Source organism: Mus musculus, chromosome 2, assembly GCF_000001635.26.
Source record: "Mus musculus strain C57BL/6J chromosome 2, GRCm38.p6 C57BL/6J".
Lineage (NCBI taxonomy): Eukaryota > Metazoa > Chordata > Mammalia > Rodentia > Muridae > Mus > Mus musculus.
Window position 1 is genome coordinate 131,949,890 of NC_000068.7, and position 12,190 is coordinate 131,962,079.

General features: G+C 48.8%; 2 protein-coding genes across 6 annotated transcripts in view; both read left to right on the forward strand.

The window, feature by feature from the left end:
- The window catches only part of Prn (prion protein readthrough transcript), a 46,204-nt gene extending 39,962 nt beyond the window's left edge, over positions 1-6,242 (forward strand). The window contains exons 4-5 of one of the 2 annotated variants that reach the window (NM_001278259.1): positions 3,120-3,693; positions 4,932-6,242. In NM_001278259.1, coding sequence (NP_001265188.1) covers positions 3,120-3,666 — 547 coding nt within the window. In that variant the 3' untranslated portion in view covers positions 3,667-3,693; positions 4,932-6,242. Of the gene's footprint in view, positions 1-3,119 lie in introns of both variants that reach the window. The other variant, NM_001278258.1, reaches the window with a different exon arrangement.
- On the forward strand, positions 972-6,242 carry Prnd (prion like protein doppel). 4 transcript variants are annotated; one of them, NM_001278257.1, is made up of 3 exons: positions 972-1,026; positions 3,120-3,693; positions 4,902-6,242. In NM_001278257.1, exon 2 carries the CDS (start codon positions 3,127-3,129, stop codon positions 3,664-3,666), a length of 540 nt encoding a protein of 179 aa, NP_001265186.1. In that variant the 5' UTR covers positions 972-1,026; positions 3,120-3,126; the 3' UTR covers positions 3,667-3,693; positions 4,902-6,242. The 4 variants fall into 4 exon arrangements, with proteins under 4 accessions (NP_001265186.1, NP_001119810.1, NP_075530.1 ...); NM_001126338.2 differs by having other exon boundaries at positions 4,932-6,242; NM_001278520.1 differs by lacking the exon at positions 972-1,026 and adding an exon at positions 1,148-1,181 and having other exon boundaries at positions 4,932-6,242.
- Positions 6,243-12,190: the final 5,948 nt, after the last annotated feature.

A 12,190-nucleotide genomic window follows, 5' to 3' on the forward strand; every position in this document is an offset into this window, starting at 1 on the left:
ATAGCTCTTAGTTCTGTTGGGGTAGCTAGCTGGCGAGTCCACCTTCAGGCTGAAAATTCGTTGTAGATTTTTCTGGTGCCATCTGCTGCCCATTACAGGAAAGGCAGCTTCATTTAGTTCCGTTGAAGACAAAGGCTGCATTCTGTTTTGAGACAATCTTACCTATCCTTACCTCTAGAACTCACTTTTAACTTCATCTTCCAGTAGTGATCACAAGAGGAACACTCCAGAAAGTCCCTGTGTTTAAGGCCTTGGGACAGTCACAGGTACCTGTGAGCTTCCTGCCATGGGGCCGGGGGCATGATTCTGGCTCCCCTCCCCACTGCACCTGCGCAGTAGGGAAGGCCCTCGAGGAATACATTTTTACTGCCGTCATCTGTGTATATAGACAGATCTGTAACCTATTGGCCTTAGGGCTCACCTTGACCTCAAGTATCCCTAGGGACCCCAAAAAAGCCCAAAGTCCCGGGCACTCAAGTTTGTCTCCCTCCTCACTCAGTCCTGCTTTTCCCACATACCCAGGAGAAAGTGGTGACTTTTCCACTTTTGGGGGCTCCAGCAACATGGCATGGTGGATGGGGGTGGGGGTCCAGACAAATGGCAGTCCTTCTAAATTGTCCCTTCCCATGAGGTTGCCTGAAAGAGGCCCCTTGTCACTGGCGACTGGTCTTAAGGGGCAGGACAACAGATGTACCCAGCAAGGCTTCCTTCAGCCCCCTTGGCTGTGGGCACTGGAAGCTGCCCAGGCTGTAGTTCTTCCCAGGCCGGTCTTAACATCGAGATCTTCACGTGGTTTTATCAGTGAAGAGTAACAAGAGGCTCCAACCTTCCAGGGTGGAGGAGTGATGCAGGAGCCCTTGATTGGTCCTGCTGTGGAGGGAAGGGCTACCCTATTTGGAGGGCTGGAGCTCGGTAGAGAGGCCCCCTCCCCCTGCAGCGCCTATATAGCTGAGTGGTGGCCGAGGGAAGGTGTTCCGGAGAAGTGAGGGCTCCAAGCTTCAGAGGCCACAGTAGCAGAGAACCGAGGTATGTGGCGGGGATTTCCCAGACCAAGCAGTGGCTTGTGACTTCCCTTCCAGCCCCACCCCCTCCTGTCCCAGGCAGGGAGGGATGCTAGGAGCGCCCGCTCATTCATTCCTAGCTGCCTCAGTATTCCTATGCTCTGATGCTACTGGGAAATGGTAGGTACTTTGGGGCTAACTGGTGGGAATTTTGTTGCTGCTTTTAAGCCCTTGCCTATGAAACTAAGTCCTGTCTCAAGAAACCTGTGTTTTCATTAAAAAAAAAAAAAAATGGTTGGGGGGGGGGGGGTCAGGGCTCACTCTTAAATGTCTTTTATGCTATTACTCTTATTTAAGATTTCTACTACCACAAGGTAGTCTGACACCACGGTGCTTATTCGGAAGACCAATGAATATTTACTTTGTACTTGAACTTCTTTGGGAGAAAGTTGGTTTGAGTTCATTGGGGTGAGAGGAGTTAGAAGCTTTGTGCTTTACCCACTGGAGGACTGAGACAGGCAGGGCTCACAAGGATGGGGCAGAGAGGCCCCTGTGCGTCCTACATACATGACGGGGTATGTTCTTAGACTGGAAGAGCTTGGGTCTTCCTTTGTTTTTGTTTTTTTTTTTTCTTTTTAAGATAAACACCAGTGTTGCCCCCCAGAGCTAAACAGTCTAACATGAGCATTGAGCCTGTCTGAGGTTGTTACAATGAGTGACAGAGGCATGCCTACTCTGATATCCCAGGGACCCATAGTAAATCTTCATCTAGGTGACAGCCCTGACCCATTATGCTGTAGGACTCTCTCTATGTCCCTGGTCAACACAGACAACGACCCTGGTGTTGGAACACTCTGATGCTGGCCTTCAGATCAGGGTGGATTTCCACAGTGGCCACTGTAGCTTCAGGAACAAGATGCCACAGCTGCTAGAATGGTAATGAAGGGGAGTGGGGCAGATCCCCGGAGACTGGCAGCTCTTTGGACCCTGGGGTAGATAACCTTGACAGTCTTCCAAGTCTCAATGACATCCCTTTGTGCTAATGCAGTGGTTCTCAATATTCCTGATACCGTGACCCTTTAATACAGTTCTTCATGTTGTGGTGACCCCAACGATAAAGTTATTTCTTTGCTGTTTCATAACTGTAATTTTGCTACTGTCATGAATTGTAATATAATATAAAATATGCAGGACCTTTGATATGTGACCCCCCCCCAAAGGCACCATGACCCACAGGTTGAGAACCACTGCTTTAACCTCTCTGGAAATCCCTCAACAGCCCTGATTTCTATTAGCTAAGGAGCCATCATGCCCCCAGCAACACACACCATTAGCAACACCTGCCCCTGAACTCCTCACAGTCAATGCAACTCAGTTATTGGTGTGTGCTCTCAGAATCAATGTTGAATTCGAATTGGCCACCTAATACATGCAGCTTAGGGCAAATTACTTTGATATCTCTGAATCCCAGGACAAGCTACAAAGATTGGACAAAAGTATTTTCTCCTTGTGAGAATTAGGTCATACCACAAAAAGGTTTTACATAGTATACGGGCTGACATTTAATATGCTATTAGAATGAGCAGAGGGTACATTGTCCCTGGGTGAAACTGGGAAAGTTCCTAACAGCACGTTTTGACAGTGATGTAAGAGACTGGGACCCCTGACTGCATGTCCACTCTCCTTTTCTCCTCCAATTTAGCCTCCTTCTCTCCCTGGTTTCAGAATCAGCAGCCAGTTTCTGGGAGCAGATCTGGTCTGGAACGGTGCCAACTCAGGGCACTAGAAAGTAAGAAAGACTAGGTCAGGCCATTTGATTCCAACTCTTGCCTCCCAGGGATCATTAACTTGAAAGACTGGGAAACACAAGAGAAAGCTGCCTTCCTTATGCATCTGTGTTCCTATGCATGATCAGCAGCTCTGTCCCAGACAACCAAAATCAGACCAAGAGGAGTAACCCCTGGCCAAAACAAAGAAAGCAAGCTGTCAGTGAGTTGACCCACTGCAGCCTGTGCAATAGACATCATTATGATCTGAGGATTCCTTTAAAATCTGTCACTTGTTGGAGGGTGGGAGGCCACCTGAGGAGAGAGTGACAGCCCAGCCTTTCCCTTGCAGATTCACCATGAAGAACCGGCTGGGTACATGGTGGGTGGCCATCCTCTGCATGCTGCTTGCCAGCCACCTCTCCACGGTCAAGGCAAGGGGCATAAAGCACAGGTTCAAGTGGAACCGGAAGGTCCTGCCCAGCAGCGGCGGCCAGATCACCGAAGCTCGGGTAGCTGAGAACCGCCCAGGAGCCTTCATCAAGCAAGGCCGGAAGCTGGACATCGACTTTGGAGCAGAGGGCAACAGGTACTACGCGGCTAACTATTGGCAGTTCCCTGATGGGATCTACTACGAAGGCTGCTCTGAAGCCAACGTGACCAAGGAGATGCTGGTGACCAGCTGCGTCAACGCCACCCAGGCGGCCAACCAGGCTGAGTTCTCCCGGGAGAAGCAGGATAGCAAGCTCCACCAGCGAGTCCTGTGGCGGCTGATCAAAGAGATCTGCTCCGCCAAGCACTGCGATTTCTGGCTGGAAAGGGGAGCTGCGCTTCGGGTCGCCGTGGACCAACCGGCGATGGTCTGCCTGCTGGGTTTCGTTTGGTTCATTGTGAAGTAAAAATCAATGAAGCTGGCAGCCACAGAGGTGAGCTGGTGGGCAAAGGTAGACAGAGGTAGCCCAGTTCTCTCTATCTAGCCCCCGAGTGTTCTGAAAGTACAACGTGTAGCGTTTCAGGGCATTTCAAAAGTCCCTCCCAAGTACTCCCCCTACTCCATGTGTTTGATAATGTGTTTCAGTGCCCCTATGCTCCACCCCTGTGAGACCTGGCCTGTTCCTGCCTTTGCAGCTACACTAGGTGAGAAACCAGCCAAAGGATACAAGAATTGTCCTGTGCACTCCACCTGATTTTCCAACTCCAGGAAACTGAGGCTCACATTGCAGGAGTCCCTGTCCAGCACAGTTAGAAAACAGAAGAGCTGGGGTTCCCCTGCTCTGTCTTCCCTCAGGTTTTCTGCTCTGTGTAGCCTAGAGCTGCCTCCTGATCCCTCCAAGACTCAGGTCCAAGTGCAGTCCCGAATGTGGACTGAAATGTGGAAGTCACACCCTGAACTAAGTGGGAAGCCCTGAGCGACAACCGTGCACCTTGACACCTTACGTGAGACAATATAACAAAAATTAAGCTAAAGTAGACATGACACTAGACAACGGCTCAGAAATCAGATTGTAGGGAAATTTGCTATGCACCTCCCGGAGAGCAGCTTCAGGGCAGGATGTGTTTGTGGTGTCTAGATGCGTCTTCACAAGGACTGGTGTTTGCTGGTTGGGCCCCTGCAATGTCTGCAAAGTTAAGAAAACCTTTTTAAGTGACACATTGTGCGTGCGTGTGCATGCCTGTGTGTGTGTGTGTGTGTGTGTGTGTGTGTTTATTTGTTTTCTAGATAGAAATTTTTCTATGTAGCCCAGGTTGACCCCATAATCATGATCTTCTGGCCTCTGCCTCCTGAATGCTGGGATTGCAGACATGCCACCAAGCCCAATATGTGTTTACTTCTGATGTCCCCTGGCCCTATGTGCATGTGTGTTCTTAGGCATCTTAAGATGCTCACTGCGCACAGAGCTCTCTGCAAACACTGTCTGTTTTTAAAACCCACTTTGGTAAAAGCTAATCTCCGTGAATCATTTAACACTCCCAAAATATAATTATTAGCCAAAAAGCCTAAGAGAAATGTCATCTTTAGGAAGACCCAATAAAGAAGTGGTGTCTACCATCATAAGAACTGATATGCCACTTTGTGAACTTAAATATATATTAAAAATATGAATGTTACCTAAATGTTTAAAAATCTTTTAAGATTCTTCCACAGGTTTTCCTCACCTTTCAGGACTCCAGGAGTTGCTGAGCGGGATCTGGAAATAACTGCTACTGGGTGTAGTCTCTTGTAAACGGAGTATCTGCCAGGGGGGTCGGGTATTGTCAAAGGATTCATCTGCAACATTCCAGAACACGAGTGCTGATAGCAGTACTTCGAGTGCTGAGTTCCCAGTGCAATCGGTTCTTCTCAAGGACACCTCTGGCAGGTGTCACATGGTAAAGGGACATGAAGCAGGGCGGAACCTTTACCACTGGACAGACAGCCCAGAGAAACCAGCCTGCTGCAGTACGCCACTGCTGCCAAGACACACCTCCTCAGTCTACTGATCCTAAACCAGAGAGCAGGCCCAGATCACACAGTTTACCCCTTGCACGCCATTTTAAATATCAGACAATAAAGAAGGAATAGTTAGTTCTTAGATGGTGATGTTGGTGTTTCAGCTCCAAGCTTAAGGCTTAGTTACCCGGGTGCACAAAGCTGTAGACAACCAACTTCCTTCCAGCGTGAAAATGTGTAGGCTGGACAGAGTCCCGTGCTCCACGATCGCTGAGTTCTTTCAGACCATTGGTTGTCACACCCACAAGCCTAACTGTGACAGCCAATGAGTGTCCATGTGATTTTGACTGCAAATTTCGCTTATTTGATTTTTAGCGGAGACGTCCTTGCTCTTACTTGTGGATCAGGAGAGGTTTTCTTAGCCCTTCTAAGTGTTCCCAACCCGTGCGCTGTAGAACAGATTGCGCAAACTGACAGCAGAGTAAAAGGGGGCGGGGCTTCACTTCCGGCATCCCACCAGTCCACGCCCGCCGTTTTCACCTCTCCAGACTCGCCACTCCTTTATTCATTTGCAACTGCAAATGTAGCAATTTGCAATCCTAATACAGGGCCAGGGCGGTGGATACCTTAAAGTTTTATTTGACTTCATTTAGTGCTTTCTGTCCATTTTTAATGACTTTTGTTTTTTTGTTTTTGTTTCTCCAGCCCCATCTCCTCCCTCTGCCCTAGTATGAAACTTGTACCCCTTTACTGTGTTTAAATATAAAGAAGAGGGGTTTTGTTTTGTTACATTACAACCCTTAAAATACAACGATCACTTGTATAATATTTGTTTCTCTGCGGTTTGTATTCCTGATTTAGTGGAATGCCATTAAACTCTCTGGGTCAGTATCTAACTAGTTAACATCTAACTAGTCCTTTTAGATGACCATGAAGTATTCCACAGTACAGATGTGCTGCAAGTGACTTGATAACTTCCTTGTTGACAGATCTTCAGATTGTTCTTATCTTGCAAACAATAAACACCCATACATATACAGACAGCCACGGTGTCTGGTGGTTTTATTTCTGCAGAAAAGAGTCACTGCCACAGAATCCCTAAGACAAAGCAGATCTCTAGCTCAAACCTTATCAGGCGCCCCCTGGTTGTGTGATGACATAGCTGGTGACTCTCAGCATTCTCAGCATCCTGAAAATGATCTCTTTGAAGTGCGAGAAGCTGAAGATCACTCCTTCCAACACTGCTTAAGCATCTGCCTTCCTCTGCAGAGGGCGCACAAAAGCTTCCTGAGGACTCTGAAGACCATCCAGATAGCCCGAAACCATCAACATTGTCTAGTCCAGACCTGGTCCTTGGTGTTAAACATGTGGAAGAGAAATCTGAGCACTAAACAGTGGGCCTGTGGGCCTCCTACACAGAGGGCAGGGTCTGCAGGCTCCGTGCCTCCCAGTAAGAGGGGACTCCTGGGGTAAAGTGTGTCCCTGATCTTCTGACAGACTCAATAAAGTTGACCATGCCAGTCCTGCATTCCAGTGAGAATGTTCCAGGTTGCCAGGCTCATTAGGAACAGGATGGAGCCCTGTCGCAGAAGCCATCCTTTCCTCTCAGCTTAGGCAAAACACCAGCTTCTCTCTCAAGACCCTTGTGCCCCACATGACCCAGAAGGCACCTGCCAGCCTCCAGAACACCCACCTGTGAGCTTTGTGAGATGTGCCCTTAGCAATGGTTATGGCACTTCCTATCTCAACTCTCTAACTGCCAGTAACTGGCCTAGGTGGTGGCTCAGTGAATCAGGGACCTCAAGGCCTACTCCACTTGTAGTATGGACATCTAAACCTTTCTACCCAGACCCTTCTCCACTGTGTAAGGCTAGACAAGGGTGCCCTAATGTGCTGGATATTCTCACATGCCACATTATGAAGTCTACCAGGCTCTGTACTGTGACATGTTCCCCACCACCACCTTTATTGTCGTCGTCCCCCCCCCCGGGGGGGGGGGAAGCCTAGGCACAGCTCTATTGAAGAGTAGACTTGTGGGCAAGCATGGTCTGGCCAGCATCCATAGCAGCAGGTGCCCTCCCTGCCCCAAGACTATAAGCCAGACAAGCTCAGAGTTCTCTTCAGTATCTCACTGCTAGCAGAGATCCACTTCAACTAAGCACCCACATTTCTCGGTAGAAGACAAATGATCAGACCAGTATGTCAGTGGGAATGCAGGACTTTGTCATGTCAATAGGAATAAGTTAGGCCTTCCTAGAAGAGCAGAAGTAAGCTACTGTGTATTGAGACATCTAAGCCCATCCTAAACTGGCCAAAGAAAGTCCCAAAGAAATACACCCAGCTGGGCCCATAGCAAGTAGGAACTATTAGTTGGGTTCTGGGTCTGGGAGAGTGCCACCTTTGAGCAGAAATAGGCACCAAGAATGACCCAAGTCCCATCCTCTGGGTCCCAAAGCTGGAAGCTGCTACACATCAAACATTGAACCAGATAGATGGGTGGAAGGATTGGCTTCTCTGATACTGTGTTGGAAGCTTCAGACTTTCAGAATAAGCCACATAAGCTGACCACTGTCATCCATAAAGACCTTCCTGGTTGGCACACAGGTGACCCTCCAAACTGTACATCTTCCAGTACTCAATCGTCACCTCCTTTCCCAGGACGCCTCCCTGTGCACTGGTCCCGTAGGCCCACCCACCTGGGGATTCCCAGATTCTATTTTGGTGCTAACACTTTTGTGGAAGTGTTGCCTTCTGAAACAATGGAAATTGTTTTAACTCCAGCCAATTTGGCCAAAAGCTGTGGATGGAAATTGGCAGGAGACAGAAAGGAACTAGAACTAGAGGAAGCCGGAAACAAGCAGGTCAGGGCCAGAGGTACTGACCTGCACAGCTGGCCTCCCTAGAGGGAGGGAGATGGACAGCGTCAGGAATGGTAAAAGGCAGGGGAGAGCACGCCCATGGGTGTCCAAGGAAGAAGTCCCCACTCACGTTCATTAGAAATTAAGTGAGTCCTGGGACTTAATGGGTTGAGTTTTAGCTCCCCTCCCCCACGCAACCCCACGGATAGTTCAGCACCTCGGAGAGGGGCTTTTAAGGACACAGCCCAGAATAGCATTGGATCAAGGCAACAGCTGTATCAGTGTATGGGTCTAGGATTTTCAAGCCCATACTGAAGCTTCCTATATTTTTAGCTAGTTTTTGTCTGGCTGGTTGGTTTTTATGGTTGGGTTCCCCCCCTCCCTCACCCCCCCATGCTGCCTAGCACTCAAGAACAAAAAGGAATGGGGTGTAACTACCCAGAATCCAGAAGGCCCTGGATCCAACCCACAGAACAAGAAGGGGAGGGGGAGGGGGGAGAGGAGGAAGAGGGAGTTTGGGGGGAAGGGGATGAAAGCTTGAATAAGCCATAACATGTCCTTGGCGTCTAGAGATTTAGCAGCAGTTAGGAGCACTGTTTGTTTTTCAGAAGGTTTGGGCTCCATTCCTAGCATTCACATGGCAGCTCACAACTGTCTGTGACTCCAGCACCAGCAGACCTGATGCCATCTTCTGGCCTCTGCAGGTACCAGGCACACATACTGTTCACAAACACACATGCAGGCAAACCTCCCATATGCATAAAACCTAATAAGAATAAAATAAAATAAAACCAAAACCAAAATCATGGTCTCCCCTCTGCTTTCCTCTGAAGAAGAGGCAAAGGGTTGGTGGATTTTCCTTGATCTCTGTCCACTCAGAATGACCAAAGGGCAGAGGCCTCTCCCATCCCTCACTCCTGTGTTGTTTCTTTGCGACTCCTGGCTGAACTTGGTGTTGTCTGTAGTTTTGTTCCTCTTGTCTGAGAGGATGCTGACCTGGGCAGACAGATGCTTCCAGAAGCTGTTTGGCCCTCACCTGGGACAAGCTTTGGCCTCCATCGTTTTCTGTACGGCCTCCACATCCACGTGTCAAGGCCGTTGGCCCTCTGCCTTTGCGGATGGATTTTACTAAGGTCAGATAATTTTTCCTCTGGGTACTAGCTCACTTGGTGCCAGCATTTCGGATGTTGTTCACTGTTGCCGCGCCCTGGGTGTTCTGTGAACTCCCCACACCTTCGTACCATTTTCATATCTACAAATTTTGCCCACATCCGGAGTGTCTATACTGTGTTGGACCACAGTGGTGGAAGACATAGACACCATCCCTACATGTGCACCTGTGCGTAATCAGAAGTGTGTTAGTATGCCACTTGGGGGTGGGAGTATACTGTTGGTCACTTTCTACGGTGTAGATAGCGACAAGGGCAGTTTCAAGGCGCCAGCTTCGCATTACTTAATGTAGAATGTGACATTCTATGCCACATATGTGTAAAGTTTGAGAGCCAGATGACCAACTCCAACACAACTTCCAATTTAAGTTTATTTTATAATCTTTACACATATTAATTTCCATAAACAGTTTCTATAGCTTCTCTCCAGTCAGTGCTCACAGCAGCTCAGCTAGACGGTTCAAAGCCTTCCCCCTCAGCCAGCTGGAGAGCCAGCACTAGGTGGGCCCAGGAAGAGCTGAGCAGAGAAGACATGTGGCACAGGTCATGCTGGGGTTGAGGATAATTTAGCAGTGACTATAGACTTTCTGTTAAATGCCCAATGGTGCACTGGGTTGTTCAGATGTTGCCATGAATGAATCACTACCACCAGCTTCCTATGCTCATAGCCTGATGAAGACATGAGAAAGGGCCAGCTAAACCTAAAGGTCCTCAGACGTAGCTCAGTGGCAGAGGGGAGGGGAGGGAAGAAGGGTGGAGCCCAAGGTATTCCAGGAAGCCACGAAGGCTTCAGCAGCTACTCTTTGGACACCTTGCTCAGTGAGGATGCTTGTGAGAGAGAAGTATGGAAGGCTTTAGGAAAGTGGAGGCCATGGCCAGGGTCACATTTCTGGAGATGACTCCAGGCACTGTGGGCATTGGCTGCAGAACTGTGGAGACAAGGCTGAGCTGAGTTTGGAACACAATGATGTTAGGGTGTTCCACTGCGATCACGCTTCTATCTAGCTCCCTCATTACTACTACCTGCTTTATATATTTCTCCTACTAAGTGGGTGCTGGAGCCCAGGGTTGCTCTAGCTCAGGACCCTGCTCAGGCCTCACTGTGCAACCAGGCTGCTCCCTCTATTGTTTTTTTTTTTTTTTCATCACAGTGTCTCTCAGTTGCACTCCCCGAGGACTCATTTCAGCATTTTCAGAAGGCTTGTCCAGAGAATATCTATTCCAGACCCAACGGGTACGACTTGTGTTTTCCACTTGACCTTTGCTGAAAAGGGAGTGTTACTGTGACATCTCTAAAGATCTTAGGCCCACGTCCCACAATTGTGGGTAAATAGAGGGTCTGACGTGTAACTATAGAGCTCAGGATGGGGACTTTTGACTGGTCCCCCAGTCATCAGAGACAAGACGTGGACATGATCCAACAAAAGGAAAGAATGTGACCGCAAGGCCTGGTTATCCTACAGGAGAGGACATGCCCTGGAGCCTGAAGGGTCAGGAAGGAACAATATGTTTTGTGCATCCTGCACCTCTGGTGTGAGTCCAGCATAGACTGGGTGGGGAATGGTACGAAACGAACCAGAGAGCAGAAAGCAGAACACAGTGCACCTCCTATAGAGACCAAAATGAACCCAGCCAAGCGGCCCACACTGGTTCCATGCCACTCTTGGGAACAGGATTGACCGGGCTGGCCTGGTCACAGACGCACAGTGAGGACGCCTACTACACAGATTCTTCAGTTGGCCAATAGCTGACTAGTCTGGAACGTTACCAAGCAAAGGGGTTTTGGGTATTAAATAAAAGGTTTCCTCAGTCTGGAGAGCAGGGAAGATCTCCCTACAGAGGTGAGCAATGAGTTGAGACTGAAGATTGAGTCAGAAGGAAACACATGGAAAACTCACTCCCAGCCACCTTGAGAACCTGCTTGGCAATTTCTAATAGATACATGTGTGGCCTAAGCAATCCCAGTCCTAAGCGTGTACCCAAGAGAAATGTTCACAGCAGCCTTCTGCAACAGGGAGCGGATTAGCGTAGCTCCACACAGAGCTACTTGGGGCCTGAAAGGAGCATTGTGGGTAACAGCTGAGGGAGAAGGATGTGCACAGATCTCACAGTTTATCACCAAGCAGAGAGATGCTCAAGCTGTTCACATTGCGCTGCTCTGACTCTGTGGGGTGCAAGAACAGACAAAACCCGCCCGTGGCAATCAGCACAGAAAGGAGCAAAGGGACTGTTTAGAAAGATGGAAACCTCCCTAAGGATGCACATCTCGTGTTTTAACCTGTGCTGCAGTTTTGCAGACATATATATCCTGAATTTGTTTACACTTTCCTGACCCTTGGATGGGTAATCTTTGATCTAATTATTTAACCTCTTTGTCTTATGATACCTTGGAGGAAGCTAAGCCCTTACACACACTGGGCAAGTACTCCATCACTCAACTATGTACGAAGCCTCCTCTTTGAACTTCAGCTTCTTCATCCAGTGAGTGTGGTATGGCCCTCTCTGGAAAACCCTCAAGAAAATGAAACAAGAGGTTTTCTCAGAACTAAGGGTTGTGTCACTGTGTCAAGATAAAATGTAGGATCTTAAGTCAAGAAGTTCAGCAAGCTTAATCCAGTCTAAAGAGGACAGTCTTCCTTCTTCTCTCCCCTTGCGGCCTTGTGCTGGGGTCCCTGACAGGAGGTCCCCATCCCTGCCATGTCTGAGGGCAAGCAGTGGGCCAGTATAACAGGGAAGGTCAGGGAGTCCCACAGAGTGCACATCTGGGGGTGTGCATCATAGCCACCACCCCACCTGCATCTCAAACACTGATTAAGGGCAGTGCCCAGAGGGGTCTTCCTTCCTTTCAGCTCCAGCCTGCTGTGAGCCTGGGCTCAAAGATCACATGGGTCTGATCACGTGAGGATGAGAGCTAGAGTCATGGAGCAAATAAACAAATGGCAAAGACTTTATAATCCATGAGGAA